The sequence below is a fragment of the Oryctolagus cuniculus genome, chromosome 7 (genome assembly GCF_051225735.1).
Source record: "Oryctolagus cuniculus isolate XC-2025 breed Fujian yellow rabbit chromosome 7, ASM5122573v1, whole genome shotgun sequence".
NCBI classification, from domain to species: Eukaryota; Metazoa; Chordata; class Mammalia; order Lagomorpha; family Leporidae; genus Oryctolagus; species Oryctolagus cuniculus.
The window spans coordinates 97,858,553-97,875,309 of NC_142873.1; the positions used below are offsets into that span (position 1 = coordinate 97,858,553).

Below are 16,757 nucleotides of genomic sequence, written 5' to 3' on the forward strand. Positions count from 1 at the left end.
ATGTTGAGGAATTAAGGAATCATCTCAAGTTCAAATAGCACAGCTGTGGTTCAGGGATATCAATACAAAGATTTAGACTCCCTGTCTATGACTGTTTCCCTTACGTCATGGTGCTCAATAAACTGGGTCTTGATAACTCAGGGTGAGCAGGGCACACAGTCAAGAGTTAAGTTATAATCAAGTGGAGGGGCACACGTTTGGCCTAGTGGTTAAATCACTGGTTACAAGGCCCATATCCTACATCAGTGTGGTTGGGTTTGATACCTGCTTCCCACTCCTGACTCCAGCTTTCTGCTAATGCAGATCCTGGGAGAGTGATGATGGCTCAAGTGATTCAATTTCTGGCATTCATATGGGAGACCTGGATTGAGTTCCTAGTGCCCAACTTCAGCCCCAGCTGGAGACTATTTCAGGCATCTGGGGAGTGAAGCAGAGGATGGAAGCACATACTTTATCTCTTTTTTTCTCTTTGACTCTAAAATAAGTAAAAATTGAAAGTAAGTGGAGGGGCCTGCACTGTAACACAGCAGGTTAACGCCCTGGCCTGAAGCGTCGGCATCCCATATGAGTGCCGGTTGAGACCCAGCTGCTCCACTTCCAATCCAGCTCTCTGCTATAGCCTGGGAAAGCAGTGGAAGATGGTCCAAGTCCTTGGGCCCCTGCATCCACCTGGGAGACCTGGAAGAAGCTCCTGGTTCCTGGCTTCGGATTGGTGCAGCTCCGGCCATTGCGGCCAATTGGGGAGTGAACCATCAGATGCAAGATCTTGATCTCTCTCTCTCTCTCTCTCTCCCTCTTCTCTCTCTGTGTAACTCTGATTTTCAAATAAATAAATAAATCTTTAAAAAAAAAAGTGCTGTACATTGTGATTTAATGCTATAACTAGTACTCAAACAGTATTTTTCACTTTGTGTTTCTATGTGGAAAAAAAAACCTGTTGAAATCTTTACTTAATATATGCTAAACTGATCTTCTGTATATAAAGAGAATTGAAAATGAATCTTGATGTGAATGGAAGGGGGGAGGGAGAGGGAAAGGGGAGGGTTGCAGGTGGGAGGGAAGTTATGGGGGGGGAAGCCATTGTAATCCATAAGCTGTACTTTGGAAATTTATATTCATTAAATAAAAGTTAAAAAAATAGAAAAAAAAAAGTGGAGGAGGGCATTATAAATTAACAACTCCAATAAATCTAAACTCTAGACAGTGTCCTATGGAAGGTGGATGTCACTGAAGGTTTTTGAACAAGGGAATGGCAAGATTGGTATAAGGAGACACTAATGGCAGTGTCTAAATAGAAGGTCATTCAATAACCTGGATCACTTCACACTCAGAGGACCACTTTTTGGCAACATGTATCTTACCAATATAGTCTTCCCTCTCTTTCCCACTGTTATGCCAGAGTTCCTGAAACCAGAATTGATTGCCACTGCATGCTGTAAGAAAATAAACTCGTTAAGTTCATGTACTCTAGCTAAGAAGATCATCTGTTTAATCTGAAGAAACATACACAACACCAAAATCTATTAAGGATATTTGGGTAACCAATATGGACTACACTTAAAAGTCCTATTAGAATTCGCATTAGACATTGAAATATCAACTTTGGAAGTGTCACTGAGAAAGGTTAAAATTAAAATGCAATAAAACACAGAGGCATTTGGCTAGAGATTATTTCTAAAAGCAGAAAATAACCAAAAATAATCATTCCTATAACTGTATTGTATAAAATAAATGTTTAAACATCTTTTAAATTAGCATAAAAAAGAACAAAAACAACTCTGAACTCATGTGAAGACGTGGTATGCTACTTTATCAGCCTCTAATCATCAGAGAGGCAGTTCTGGGTTCCCTTTATTCTCTAGCTCAGTTGTTATCAGGAAGGATTTTGTTCCCCAGTGGATATTTCACAGTGGCTGGAGACATTGTTGGTTGTCAAGTTCTCAAAATAGGGATGCAGGTTGAGGGGATACTACTGGTATATGGTGAGCAGAGGGCAGGGATGCTGCTCAAACATTCTTCAGGGCATAGGGCAGCCCCCAGACAAAGAATTATTTGTCCCCAAAAGTTGATAGTACCAAAGCTCAGAAACCTTGCTCTAAAGATATGGTTTGCTTTTGAAATTCTATCCAATTTCCTGGTTTAAGTATCTCATTTCCAGTTCAGATCTCTACGCTGAAATTGATTCCACCGATTATGAACCTATTTCTCTCACAGCCAGTCTTTGCAATCTCAGTAAATGATACTACCATTATTCAATTGCTAAAGCTCCAAACCTAGTCAGCTTTTCTGCTTTTTACTCCTCCACCCTCTTATACTCCTACTGATTATATATCCCAAATACACTTCAAATTCATTGAGCTCTCTCCATATCCACTGTCTGCTCTAATTAAAGTCCCTGTCACCTCTCTCCCTGGCTTCTGCAGCAGTCTTCGAATTAGTGTCTGCTTTCACTCTTGTCTCCTCCAAACCTTTCCCACAGACCAACCCAGGATGGGATCCACACTCTAAAGCATGGCTTTTTATGTTCTATTTGACCCAGCTCTGCCTTCTTCTCTTACCTTCTGTTATTTGCACACTCCAAATCCTTTCCTGCAACAACCTCTTCATTGGTTGTTCTCTCTTTGACTGTTTCTCTATGGCTAGATTCTTGTCATTCATTTTGTTTCCATTCAGTGCAATCTCCTCAAAGGGTCCTTCCTTGTATTACCACCCCCTCCATTTCCTTCATAGCACGTATTACAGTGAGAAAATATTGATTGTTTACCTACACACTGTCTGCCTCTCTCCCCTGCAATGCAAGCATTAGTCCCCTATGGGAGGGATATTATCTGATTTTTCCAATTTCTCATATTACCTAGTGGAAAACCTGGCACACTGCATGCATTCACAAAGGGATTGTGTTCCTCAGACCCTCTTTTCCTTTCACATTTTCCATCCGGGTGTCTTTCTCTAGACTCATGGCTTTAAATACTGTGTAGTAGTATCTCCCCATGTGTATCTTCAGTCCAGACTGCTTCCAAATTTAAGACTTCTCCCCAAATACCTATTTGAAACTTTCTTTTAGGTGTTGCTATGAACTAAACTGTGTCCATAGGGCTTCACAATTCGGATGTTGAAACCCTAACCCCCAATGTGTTTCTGTTTAGAGATAGGGTCTTTAAGGTGGTAATTAAGGTTAAAGGAAGTTATAAGGGTAGAACCCTAATCTAATCTCAGTATCCTTATGGGAAGAGAAAGACACCAGTGATCTGTAATCACAGATAAAAAGCCACTAAAGCACATAGGAGGGAGGCCTCAGAAAAAATAACCCTGACAGCATTTTGACCTTGCAATTACAACATCCAGACTGTGAAAACGGTGAGAAAATAACTTTCTATTGTTTAAGCCACTCAGTCTACGGTATTTCATTAAAGCAGCCCTAGGAGACAGGTGTCTTTAAGACATTCAACACTCAGTATCACTCAAATTCCTGTTCCCCACTTCTTCACCCTCTAGCACTTCCCATCTGAGTAAAGGGGACTACCAAACATCCAGGTGCTCAAGCCAGACCTAAGGAGCTATTTTATTTATTTTTTTTCATTTCTTTTCCCCCTTCTCCCTCCAGTTATCCTTCCTCAGGCAACTGCAATGTCTGTGGATTCAAACACTTAACTATATTTTGCACCTTAGCACCTTCTTCAGTGACATCACCTTAGGCCAAGCCACATAAATGCAACCAATGCCTTACTTATGTCCTTCCATACTTACTGCACTCCCTTCTCTCTGGTGGAGGAGGCCTAAGGTTTTTAGGACACAAATCTCATCAACTACCCCTTGCTGGAAATTTTCCCTTCATAAAGTTTCCTTGCACTTAGAAAGCAATCCAAGCTCCATCCTGGTCTCTAAGACACTAAATGTCCTACTCCATCTCTCTTACCTCCTCTGTTTCCACTCTTTCCTCTAGACCCCTGTTCTTTCTGTTCTGTGCACCCACAAAGTTCTTTGTTGCTTCATAAATTTTGCATAGCTTTTTTTGTTTGCCTAGAAAGTTTATTTTCCCAGTTACAGGTCTGCCTCTTCTGTTCCTTTAAGTCTTAGCTTAAAAATACTCTGCTCAGAGAAGCCTGTCTAAAGCATGCCATCCGTCACACCAGCCTTTATTAGCGGCTTGTTTTTGACTTTCCTAGAACATTTTGGAGTTCGTAGTTATTTTCTTTTCTTATTATCTTTTGACTTGTTTTCTCTATCTCCCAATTTAAAGGGAAAACTAAGCCTCTAATCCTGTCTACTATTATACCACTAATGCCTGCCACATCAGGACTCACTGCATGCTTGTTGAATGAAAGCTTATATACAATTTTTTTATATATAAACATTGAAAAGATAGAAAAATGAACAGAAAAATCAAACAGAGAATCAAAACTAAACATACATCTACCTAATACTAATTTAAATAGTGAGAAAAATGAAATACTCTTTAAAGACAATTTTACATGTAGTTCCATGGTTTTCTTTTCTGAAGCTCAGGAAGCAAAAGCAAAATATACAGTAGTGAAGTGAAATTTATAAATAGGTTGGTTGAGGAAGAAAACAGGAACTATAACTTTGAAGTTACATTTTGCTAGTAATTATTATCTTTTATTAATGCTAAAAATGAAACAGATCTATCAGCCAGATGAATAAATAAATAAATAAACTATGGAATAAATATCACATTAATTTCTACAGGAGATATAAGGCTTAAAATCCCATCTACCCCCAGAACCAATACATTCTAACATAATCATAAAATTTTACCAGAATTTGTGCATCCCTCAATTGTCGACACTGCACGTGAAGAACAAATGGTTCAAATTTCAAAATGGCATCGCCATTCGCCTTCCTCAGAGCTACAATCTAAATAAATGACAAATGATATTAGATACACAGTTTGATCCCGTTCTTTAGTGACCCTTTACCTCATACATAACTTCAGTTATACCTGGAAACTTCCTGTGTTCAGTATAGGACATACACTGGTAAGCTCATAAATCGCACTGCACACAGAGCTCAGAATACGGATGGTGCATTCCTGCTCCCTCCGTGTACAGCACAAATAAACGTGCGTTGAACTGTTTAGCTACATAAGCATCTCTGATCCTCAGGTATGTCCTCAGTTATCCATATTTCAGATCCCAAGGGGAAAGGCTGGGTGCTCCACTGTGTTACAAAGTGGGATGTATGCAACCACAATGCACTTGTCAGCCATGGAAGAGATCTTCAGAGATCCTCTAGTCATGGAGTTGGACAGGTTGCAAGGGGTTGAATCTCACATACTGTGTCTCTATTCCTGCTGTAGATAAGTGCTGTGCTACCTAAGCCTAGGGTGTGAGTTATCTGTTCCTACCAACCTTGAGTCATCCACTGGTCTTTTCCCTACATGGTACTTACTTGCCTTGACATTGGCTGCACCCACGTTAAAGTCTATCCTGCAGAATATCCTGACTACTCAGGAAAACATGTAACATTACATCTGGGCTAGAATTTAGATAAGACAGTCATTAGTGCCATCTGCTTAGCATCCCTGAGTAGCACCCTCACTCCTTCACACCATTTGATTCTGGTGGGACTGATAATCATGACCCTGCCATTTATCATTCTCCTTATCATATCACAGGTGTCAAGTGTCTATGTCTAATGCTGCCCATTCCACCAGCAAAAATAATTGTTCAAGGGAACACCTTGTCCACACAGGCCACATCAGAGTCCTACTCTGGGACCAATACAGGATTCTTAGATTAAGGATGTCTTTTCCTGTTGGGGTTGCTGGCAGCTCTCATTCCTGCCACAACCATCATCTGCAGCTCAACAGACTAAGAGCAAACATGTAGAGAGAAGCAGAACCCAAAGATGGAGAAGGAGGGAGTACTCCCAAGAGTACCTGAGCCAGAACCTGCAGTGTCTGCTTCTAACTCCACCCGTCCTTTCTAGCTAAATAATCGTTTTTGCATAAGACAGAATCAGATTTCTAAATTCACTGGAAATGAAAAGTGCTTGGGGTTGACATGGTGGCTTAGCAGGTAAAGCTGCTGCCTGCAAATTCCGGCAGCCCATATGGGCGCCGGTTCTAGTCCCGGCTGCTCCACTTCTGATCCAGTTCTCTGCTATGGCCTGGGAAAGCATGGGAGACTGGGAGGAAGCTCCTGGCTCCTGGCTTCGGATCAGCTCAGCTCTGGCCGTTGAGGCCATCTAGGGAGTGAACCATCGGATGGAAGACCTCTCTCTCTCTCTCTCTCTTTGCCTCTGCCTCTCTGTAGCTGTGTAGCTCTGCCTTTCAAATAAAATAAATAAGTTTTAAAAGAAAAGTGCTTGTCTAATACAAACTTATATGAACCTATCAAAACACTTTAATTTAGGAAACTAAACAATCTAGATATGAAGTTTTTCAAGTAATCCAGTTAAGTAATGTGTAATTTATTTGCATTAGTAAAGCTGGTAACACAGAGTTAGTAACCCTCTTCCTTCTAGTTTGTTCCAGGTCACAGAATTATCAAATGGCAGAAGTAAACTTCAAAATCCAGATCTAGTATGTCTAATACTCATGAACTTTCTGAGGTATCCAAGAGGATATGTTTTGCTGAGCAGCATTAAATCATGGCTGCTTACATACATATATATACGTCCACATTTTTATGTCCTATGACCGAAAAAAGTCATTGTAATGAAACCTTTCCAGGCACTATAAACTTTAGCCATTATAATTGTATATATAAATCACCCTGAATTTTTCTATTCTTTCATATGTATTTAAAGTAGCTGCAAATTTAAAAGTTTACTTCTAAATGTATATGTAAAAACTTACCATATCCTCTTTTACGCAAGGTTTATGTGTAACCAGCAGCCAGCAACACTGTTTTTTCTGAACCTCAAAGCCATTTATGCCCTAAAACAACAAATAACATATTTAATATTTATAAAAATAATATCTGTAGTTTATAGCATATTATAGGCTTTCTTAAATTAATATCTCAGGCCATGATTTGAAGTATTACTGAAAATGATTCAATATTTTTTGAGTAAAGTTAGTTGAAAGCCAAAATGATCCTAAATAAGAGAAACAGAAAGAAAATAATGTGAAAAATACTTAAAAACATATTCTGCATTATGGTCATGATTTTGTGAAGAGAAAAGCATCATACGAGGTTGTACACCAGTGATGCCTGAGCTGTTGTATTTGGCTAGCACAAAACACAAACAAAAAAGAATGTGAACTCCTTTTGTAGGAGAGCATTCCTTTCCAACACCTGTGCTGATCACGTCTTTATGATACCTTCTTGGTCTCTATGGGCATAAATCTGTGACCTCTGAATTAGTTCCAAAAGGAGCAGGGACTGAAAGCTTGAAATTACAAGAAGGCCAAACCTTTTTCTTTTTCTTTATTAATGCATTTGATAGGCAGAGAGAGAGAGACACACACACACACACACACAAAGACAGCTCCTATGTGCTGGATCACTCCCCAAATGCCCACAAAGGCAGGAGCCTGGAACTCAATCCAGGTATCCCATGTGGGTGGCAGGAACACAATTACTTTTTATTTATTTTTTTGACAGGCAGAGTTAGCCAGTAAGAGTGAGAGTGAGAGTGAGAGAGAGAGAGAAAGGTCTTCCTTCCGTTGGTTCACCCCCCAAATGGCTGCTATGGCTGGTCGCTGCACCGACCCGAAGCCAGGAGCCAGGTGCTTCATCCTGGTCTCCCATGGGGTGCAGAGCCCAAGCACTTGGGCCATCCTCCACTCCCTTTCCCGGGCCACAGCAGAGAGCTGGACTGGAAGAGGAGCAACTGGGACAGACTCCAGCGCCCCAACTGGGACTAGAACCAGGGGTGCCAGCGCCGCAGGCGGAGGATTAGCCTAGTGAGCCGCAGCGCCGGCCAGGAACACAATTACTTGAGCCACCATTTGCTGCCTCTCTGGGTTTAATCAGCAGTCAGCTGGAATCAGGAGCCAGAGCCAGGTACTGAGTGTAGGTACTCTGCTGGGTGAGATAGTATCTTAACCACAAGGTTAAATGCCTGCCCCAAGAAGGCAAACATTTAAACAGTGCCTAAAATTGGAATAAGGGTTTATTTGCAAAATTCTATTAGGTACTTTGGGTATACACAGATTGTACCCTTAAGACAAAGATGATACAGGAAACTACAACTGTCCCTATATTTTTACAAACTAACTACACTTTTATAAAGTAACTATTTATACCCAAAGTCCACAGGAGACTCTTGCTGTCTGACTTTGGAACTAGTCCTGAATAACTGTTTTGTTTTCATTGTAAGACTTTGATGACTTACGTATCTGATTTTCTGCAGGATACTCTAAGTCTTAGATCAGAGCCCAGTGTGTGTTCTACCTCTGAGAGTTTGCAGATCTAATAGCATGATTTGGGAACGAATGTCATCTCTGTTTTACCTTATCTATAATCCCTTTATGCAGATCATCCCCTGTTTTATTTTTTCTTTTGTTACCTTCCTGTAAATTGCTCCAAATCCTTCCTGAAATAAGGCAGAGAAAAAAAACAAATATAATACAAGGTATAAGATAATAAATAAAATGAAAAGAGGTGCAGGTAAAGTCTTAAGCCAGTTCAGAAGAAGCAGTCATTACTCCCAAGTGGGTTGTGTTTGTGTGTATGTATGTGTGTGTGTGTGTGTGTTCAAGTAGGAGAAGGGATTTGGAAGAATCTTATCTCATATATACAGAGATGGGGGAAATATTTCAAGGGGTAAAATGAACAAAGGCAAAAGGAGCCAAGTACAAGATAAAAAAAGAATATTTCAGTTTCTGTAACTAAATAAAGATGAAGAGAAGTAAGATAAAACAGGGTTGAAAGGTATACATACTAGAGTAGGGGTTTGGAATTTCTGGTGTGGAAAAATATGTAATAAAAGACTTCAGCATAGTTGACAAGCAGAGCTATGCTTCAGAAAGCCAAATCTGTTAGTATGCGACATTCTTTGGACAAAAGAGAACAGTTTAACACAAAACCAGTGCAAAAATCCAGGTGAGACAGGGTAGTGGAAATAAGAGAAGACAGGGTGTGTGGGGTGGCAGGGAGGGGGGTAGGAGTACTAGTGCTTCAGAATAAATAGAACCAATATAAAATGAATAAGCTGTGGCTAACTTGGAAGACCAGCAAAGGATCCATCTATGATGGACCTAAAGAATGAATCCATGAAGGTGCTATCTCCCATGCTCTAAATAAAATATTATGAGTAAAATTAACACACAGCCAACTTTTGCAGTACACTTAACACAGAGTAGGCATGATGCTAAATATTTCAAATAAATTATCCCACTTCTTCCACACAAAATCCCTATGCTCTTCAATTTCCTCAGTTCATGGGACAAGAAGGGGCTGAGCTAAAATAACTCTCCCAAGGTCACATGTCCAGTAATTCTGATAACTAGCTTGGAATCTAAGCAGTATCACTCATCACTCCAAAGTCTGAGGACTTGACTACTATCTCATACATGAGGAGACTTCAGAAAGTTCATGGAACATAGAAGATTGGTTTAGGAGCGGGCATTTGGTTTAGTGGTTAAGAGGCCTCTTGGGATCCCATTTTAGAGCGCATACATCAGTGTCATGGCTCTGATCTGGATTCCAGCTTTCTGTTAATACAGACTCTGCAGGGCAGCGGAGACCCTAATTGAGTTCCTGGCTCCTGGCTTTCGCATGGCCCAAGCCCAGCTGTTGTGGGATTTTGGAGAGTGAACCAGAAGATGGGAGATCTGTCTCTCTACTTTTCAAATATATTAAATAAATAAATAAATAAATAAATAAATAAATTTTTAAAAGGAAAGTTTATGTTGGTTCCCCCAAAATTTGAAACTCATGCATAGTTTTTTCACAATACACATCTTTCTGTTAACTTTTTGGAGACTCATACTATACATTTCGAAATTTCTTGTTCTAAAATAAATATCTCTTAATTCCAATTTTTCCCTTGAACTTTAAGTTCAAAGGAACTTGAACCTACTGTTGTGTTTGAACTGTGAAAACCAGCAGAGCTGTAATAATGGAGCTGGCCACTTGGAGGCAGTAAACTTAACGCCGGTGACAAGAAGGCAGTAACTGATTTGGCAGGGTGGATAAGGAAAAGCATTCAATACATCATCAGGCTAGAAAGTCTTTTTAAGTTTCCGTGGTACTCAAAAAATCAAATTTTATAATCCTTGCCACTCACTGTAGTTATTAGGCCAACAAGATGCCATCACGGGGGAACTTCTTGGAACTACACAGTATCAGCCCCACACTAGACCAAACGACAGAATCAGCATTCTATTCCAAAATCCTAAACTGACTGACAATAAAGTCTTAGAAGCACTGGTGTAATTCACCCTCTAAGTTCCATGGATAACGAAACCGAGACCACCCACCAGAAGCACAAACAGCCTGAACTGGGTGTTGGACTGAATAGGCACGGTTCCTCAAGCGGCGAGCTAGAGGGCAGGCGCCGAAAAAGGTGCAAAGGAGCCTCACCCCATCTAGGAGGAGGATGCGGCCCGCGCAGGAGCTGGTGGTGAAAAACTGTTCCTGCGCGTTCAGGAGCTGCACAATCTCTACCGCATCCTCGTCCACACTGCCCTTCCGGCTGAGGTCCGCTCTGCTGAGACACTGCGCCTTCCATCTCCTGAACTCTGCGCTGCGATCCATGCTTGACGGGTTTAGGATCTGCACCCACCACCTTCACGTCACCCGCGCTTCTCCCTGGGGGCAGCCATATTGAAGCGAGCGGTGGCCGACGAGGCCCAAACTTCCTCTCCCGTGCCGAACTCGGGACAGTCTGGCTTTCTACTGGTCGAGAGGAGGGGCGCGCCAGCGAGGCGGAGCTTGCGGAGGTTGGAGACGCCCGGGCCCGCCTCCTTCTTAGTAGTCCGAAGGGGCCTGCGCACATTTTGATTTCCACTCTAGAGCCGGGTAAGTGGTTTGCGGGAGCCCCCTTAAGTTGTGCAGCCCGCGAAGCTGCGTGCCTCCTGTCTCAATGGGTTTTAGCTGCACTCATTTCGTGCCCCCTAGGCTGCCGCGCACAAGGCGCGCCAGACCCTCCCCGCCCGGGCGCCTAGAGTGCCCGTCTTTCAGTCGCTTGGGGAGTTTTACCATCGGTCACGGGCACCCAGTCCTGGTTTCAGTGGTATCCTTGTCTCAGCTGCTGCCACCCTGCGGGGCGTCCGTTGGCACCTCCGCCGCCTTCTCACCGCCCGCCCCCACCCCGGAGCCCAGGCTGGGGTGGGGTGGGGGTCCTGCAGCGACGCTGGCCAGTCTGCCCAGGACCGCTGCCCGTAGCCCAGCTGTGCGCTTCTCCTAGGTACCCGCAGCTACAGCTCTCCCAGGGCTTCCACCCGGGCCTGCCTGCAGCCTTGCCTTCAGGGTTGCCTGCATTCCTACTCTGGTGAGAAATATATGGTCTTACTGATCCTATGGCCCCCACTTAAAATAAGTTTCAAAAGGAAAAAAAAATATATGAAATACTCTGTTCACACATCGTTGGATGTTTACAGACTTTCTAGAGACTTCTGCCCAGGGCATCGGTTGTTTAAAGGCTAAAGTCCGGCGTGTTGTCCGCAGCTTATGGAGGTGGCTGTGTGAGGCCCGTTAAGTCTCCATGGCCCTAAGCCAGCTCACCAGCAAACCTACCGAGCTGGGGGAGCTCAACTTCCCCAGCGTTGGAGAGCCCCTGCCCTGTGCCACCCAAATTTACCCAAGACCCTCTCCTTCTTATCCATAGTGAGCATTGAGATGATGTGCACTTTAAGGGTTCTTCCCCCTGGGTTAATAAACAGTATATTTACATGAGTCATTCCTAACCAGCAGCAGCACAATTGTAATGATTGACTTGCCTTCCAGTTCTCACTTTTAAATTTTTCGCTGGAAATTCTTATTTATTTCTATTCTCATTAAGTGCCTTGATTCTGACTGTGACTCAATCTGTTCATTGTACATTAAAATGTATCTCTTAAATTTTTCCTGTCCTAATTTTCATTTAAACCAAATAGCTACAAGCATTTCTTGGAAAAGATCACTTTTTGAAGGGGAATTTTAAATTTCACTTAGGTTTATAAAGTTGGCACCTTTAAGAGGTAAAAAAAAAAAAAAAATGAAGCCAAAAGTTAAACCAAGGTAGTCAATTTTTATCTTTTCTTATTTTTTTTTAATCTTTACTCTTCTCTGAGGACATTCCACTTATGTAAGTGTTCAACAGATTTTTTCCTTTTTCAGAACTCCGTCTTGCTAGTTCAGTTTTTTTTTTTTTTTAATGTATTTATTTATTTGAAAGTCAGAGTTACACAGAAAAGGAGAGGCAGAGAGAGAGAAAAAGAGAGATCTTCCATCTGCTGGTTCACTCCCCAATTGGCTGCAATGGCAGGAGCTGTGCAGATCAGGAGCCAGGAGCTTCTTCCAGGTCTCCCACATGGATGCAGGGGCCTAAGGACTTGGGCCATCTTCTGCTTTCCCAGGCCATAGCAGAGAGCTGGCTCGGAAGTGGTTCAGCCAGAACTCGAACCGAACCAGCACCCAGGTGGCGGCTTTACCTGCTATGCCACAGCACTGTCCCCAACACTTTTTTTTAATTTGTTTATTCGAAAGGCTGACACACACACACACACACACTCAGAGAGACAGAGAATGAAATGAAAGAGAAATAGTCTTCCAAAAGCTGTTTCACTCCCTCCACCCCCAAAATGCCCCTAACACTCAGAGCTGAGCCAGATCTAAGCCATGAGCCATGAATTCAATCTGGGTCTCTCGTGAGAATAACAGGGACCCAACTACTTGAGCCATCGTTTGCTGTCACCCAGAGTCTGCCTTAGCAGGAACCTGGTTCAGAAGCTGGGCCAGAGCCTGACCCAGGCACTGAGATGAGGGTGTCCCAAGTGGTGACTTAATCCCTGTGCCAAACTCACATGTCAAAATAATTTTCTAGGGGCCCTGTTGTGTTGTAGCAGGTTAAACTGCTGCTTTGACTTCAGCATCCTATACCAGAGTGCTGGTTTAATTCCCTGCTGTTCCACTTCCTGATAATGCACGTAAGAAGGCAGCAGCAGATGACTCCAGTGTTTGGGACCCTGCCACCCACGTGGGAGACCAACATGAAGCCTCTGGCTCCTGGCTTTGGCTTGGCACAGTCCTGTCTGGGGGGGTCATTTGGGGAGTGGGCCAATGGATGGAAAATCTCTCTGTGTACCTCTCTGACACTACGCCTTTCAAATAAAAAGATAAATAAATCTTTAAAAAATAAATTTTGAAGCTTAGATTTGATAAGTAGAAAGATCTAATTGAAATAAAGTTTAATTTAAAAACAGCAGCAATATAAGCCCTGCTGACCACAGCTTAGTCTGAATAATACAGAGCTTACAGTAGGGAAGGCCCACTGTGAAATACTTCCCCATGTTGTTGTAGCTCATTTTCACAAGGATTCTATGCTAGGGAATACCATCCCCATTTTCCAGAAAAGGAAATTATATTTTCCCGACAGAATCATGTCCTTTGTATCTGCTGCATTCCCTGACTTGTGAGCATTTGTGAACTGTCAAGCTCTGAGTGCGTATCTTAACCATAAAATAAGTGATCCTACCTGAAGGTTGGTTCAGTTGCATAGTGTTAGCTCAGTCTGTCTTATTATCATCAGTATAAAACACTCCTAATGAATTAGGAGTCCGCTGTGCCAGCATTGCAAAGGGTCAGATGAACAGGATTGTACAGGAAAGAGAAAAACAAAACTATCTAACTACATTTATGGTATAGGACTTGTGTTCTAGCTTTACTTCTATCTGGCCTTGACCATGTCAAATTATTGTGATGTGTTCTCATCCATAAAATAAATGGTGATTTTATTTTTACTCTTGCATAAAATAACAGTTCTAATAACTGTTGCTTCTCTACATGCTGTGAAAATAATTCTATCCATGGAAGTGTCAGACCTGTGTGTTTTTGAAGGAATCAGGTATTATGGGAATTTAATTATTGTAATTGCTGTTAGTATGCCATGTTATGTTATTCTTTTTGTAATTCCCTTTGACACAGTACTTGTATTATGAAGCAGATGATGATTCTCTGGGTAGCAGAGTTCAAAGGCAATGAGTGCAGACTGGAGCTGATCAATCAGAATGGCATAAATTCAGTGGGAAAAAAGATCAAGAGAAACAGAATAGAAGGTAGTGCCATTAAGGTCATACCCCATCCCTCTGCAAGCTCCGTGATAATACAATAGTACTAGGCAAGGGAGGTGAATCTCATAAATCCAGTATTAAGGATGAATCTCCTCTTTCCTTTGTTCCTGCCTTCCAATTCAGCCAATGGCAAAATGTAGGGCAGAAATATATGTGTCAGGTACAAGATACAGGTACTGTTTCAGAGTGATTTTGCTTTCATAGTGCTTAATTTTTTGAAGATACTGGTGGTGTCTGTTGGTGCAGAATAGATGCAAGTGAAAGAAGTGAAAAGATAGTAGATTTTCTTTTTAAAGATTTTACTTATTTGAGAGGTAGAGTTACAGACAGTGAGAGGGAGAGACAGAAAGAAAGTTCTCTCATTCACTGATTCACACCCCAAATGGTTGCAACTGCCAGAGCTGCGCCGATCCAAAGACAAGAGCCAGGAGCTTCTGGGTTTCCCATGTGGGTGCAGGGGCCCAAGTGTCTAGGCCATCTTCTACTGCTTTCCCAGGCCATAGCAGAGAGGTGAATTTTTGGAAGAGGAGCATCCGGGACTAGGGCCAGCGCCCATATAGGATGTTGGTGCCACAAGCAGAGACAACCAACTGAGCCACAGCGCTGGCACCGGAAGTAGATATTAAAAATAGAAAAAGAGCTGAGCACCTTATATGATGAATGTTTGTATGTGTGAGAAAGTGAGAGCTCTGAGCTCACAGGAGCTGGGGGCTAGGCACATTTTGTGTCTGTCCTAGGTTTTCTGGGTTTGGCACAGTGCCTCACATAAAGTTAATGTTCAGAAATACATGTGGTATGAATAACAACCAGTGTTTGGTATTAATGTTTTATTTAAATGATGATCTAGGATTCTTTGCAGCTTGTTTTTGTAACCAAAGTTCTGTAAATACTGTTAAGTTAAAGATGGCTATAAAAGGGAGTATATTTTTATGAATAAGAAGCTGGAAAGACGACTAGATGGAAAAGGAGCATATATTTGTCGGGCCTTGCGCTTGGTGCTTGCTGTATCTTCAGCACAGTAATTTTGAGTAGGCGCCTACTTTTCAGATGAGAAAACTGAGGTTCAAAAGGTTGACCACTTTGCCCAAGACAATGTGGCTAATAAATGATAAAACTGGGATTCAAACGTTAGTTTCCAAAGCCCTTGCTCCAGCCTTTGCAACTATTTGGGAAGTGAACCAGCAGATGGAGGACCTCTTTCTCTCTCTCTCTCTCTCTCTCTCTCTCTCTCTCTCTCTCTCTCACTGCTTTTCAAATAAGTAAATCTTTAAAAGTGAATATGAATTAACTGCACACAGCCAAGTGTTTCAACATTAATAATTCTCAAAGCTTAATGCTGGGAGGAAACGGCAAACTGCTGAATGAAGAACAAACAAATCCAGATAAAACTGAAAAACATGCAAAACAATAGAACATATTATTAACTGAAACATATACATTAGTAGTAGTATAACATACTCCAGGTGATTAACACTGTGTTCATAGTAATAGTCACCTCCTAAAAGGGTAGGCCAGAAATGGGTTGGAGAATGGTGGGCACAGCAGGCTTCATTGTTAGCAATAATGATTTAGGTTTTTCAAATGTTAAGGTTTGTTAAAGCTGGGGATCAAGTAAATGTGTTTATTTTGTATATTTCTCTGTGGGTTTAGTTATTAAAATTTCTGTCAGCTCCTGAAATTTCAAGATGTTGCAACTCAAGCTTACACAAAAGAAGGCATAAGATATGGTATCATGCTAGGTCTATCCAGATGTTTTTGTTTGCATGTTTGATTCCCTGTTGAAGGCACTGAACCCCTAAGGGAAGTAGTGGGAAGTATTTCACTTTGTAGCTGAAAGAGTTCTTAGATGAAAGGTCCTGAAACATGAAATGAAATCAGTGGTAAGCTCATGATTTAAATTGTTGTTTGAGAAATTGTTTGATCTGCCCCCTCCAGGGAAAAAACCTCGTGATAGCCTAGATACACTGTGACAATACATTAATTTTTTTTCTTGGTATCTAGATCACCATGGCGACTGGACAGAAGTTGATGAGAGTTATTCGAGTTTTTGAATTTGGTGGACCAGAAGTGCTGAAACTCCGGTCGGATGTTGCAGTGCCATTTCCAAAAGAACATCAGGTGGAAATAATTACTTCATTCAGGCAATAATTACACTGAGTTTGAGTTTCGAGCACATCAAGTTTGTGTTCAAAAGAAGCAGATTCAGAATGATTTTTAAAGGCATGGAATTTAGACAAAGTTTGGACTATTTATATGAGGATAGTTCCAAAAGTTTAGGAAGATGAAGTTAAAAGATAAGTGTATTTCAGTGCAAAAATTTTTTGAAATCCATGCATATGAGGGACCTTCAAAGAGTGCATGGACAAATGCATTTTATGAAAAAACTGAGTGGTTTATAAATTTTTTTGCACCAAGGTAAACTTATCTTTTAGTTCCATTTTCCAGAATCCCTTTGAAGTACGCGTGTGTGTGTGAACTGTGACAAAGTTAACATAGACCTAATAATTAGTGAAGAGGGCCTTTGAAAAGAAATCACTGTTGTTTATAAGAAAACTTTTAAAGTTGAAAATCA

General features: G+C 41.5%; 2 protein-coding genes across 12 annotated transcripts in view; one reads left to right on the top strand and one right to left on the bottom strand.

The window, feature by feature from the left end:
- The window catches only part of TYW3 (tRNA-yW synthesizing protein 3 homolog), a 26,317-nt gene extending 15,406 nt beyond the window's left edge, over positions 1-10,911 (bottom strand). For 2 of the 11 annotated variants that reach the window (XM_002715915.6, XM_051856357.3), the window contains exons 1-4: positions 10,497-10,808; positions 6,821-6,901; positions 4,777-4,875; positions 1,362-1,433 (exon numbers count right to left, since the gene is read on the bottom strand). In XM_002715915.6, coding sequence (XP_002715961.1) covers positions 1,362-1,433; positions 4,777-4,875; positions 6,821-6,901; positions 10,497-10,670 — 426 coding nt within the window. In that variant the 5' untranslated portion in view covers positions 10,671-10,808. Of the gene's footprint in view, positions 1-241; positions 418-1,361; positions 1,434-4,776; positions 4,876-6,820; positions 6,902-9,993; positions 10,238-10,393 lie in introns of those variants that run through there. The other 9 variants (XR_011390151.2, XR_016237276.1, XR_016237277.1 and 6 more) reach the window with 9 other exon arrangements.
- The window catches only part of CRYZ (crystallin zeta), a 26,500-nt gene continuing 20,631 nt past the window's right edge, over positions 10,889-16,757 (top strand). Inside the window, exons 1-2 of the mRNA XM_002715917.6 lie at positions 10,889-10,934; positions 16,187-16,303. Of these exons, the coding sequence (XP_002715963.1) occupies positions 16,193-16,303 (111 nt within the window). The 5' untranslated portion in view covers positions 10,889-10,934; positions 16,187-16,192. The remainder of the gene's footprint in view (positions 10,935-16,186; positions 16,304-16,757) is intronic.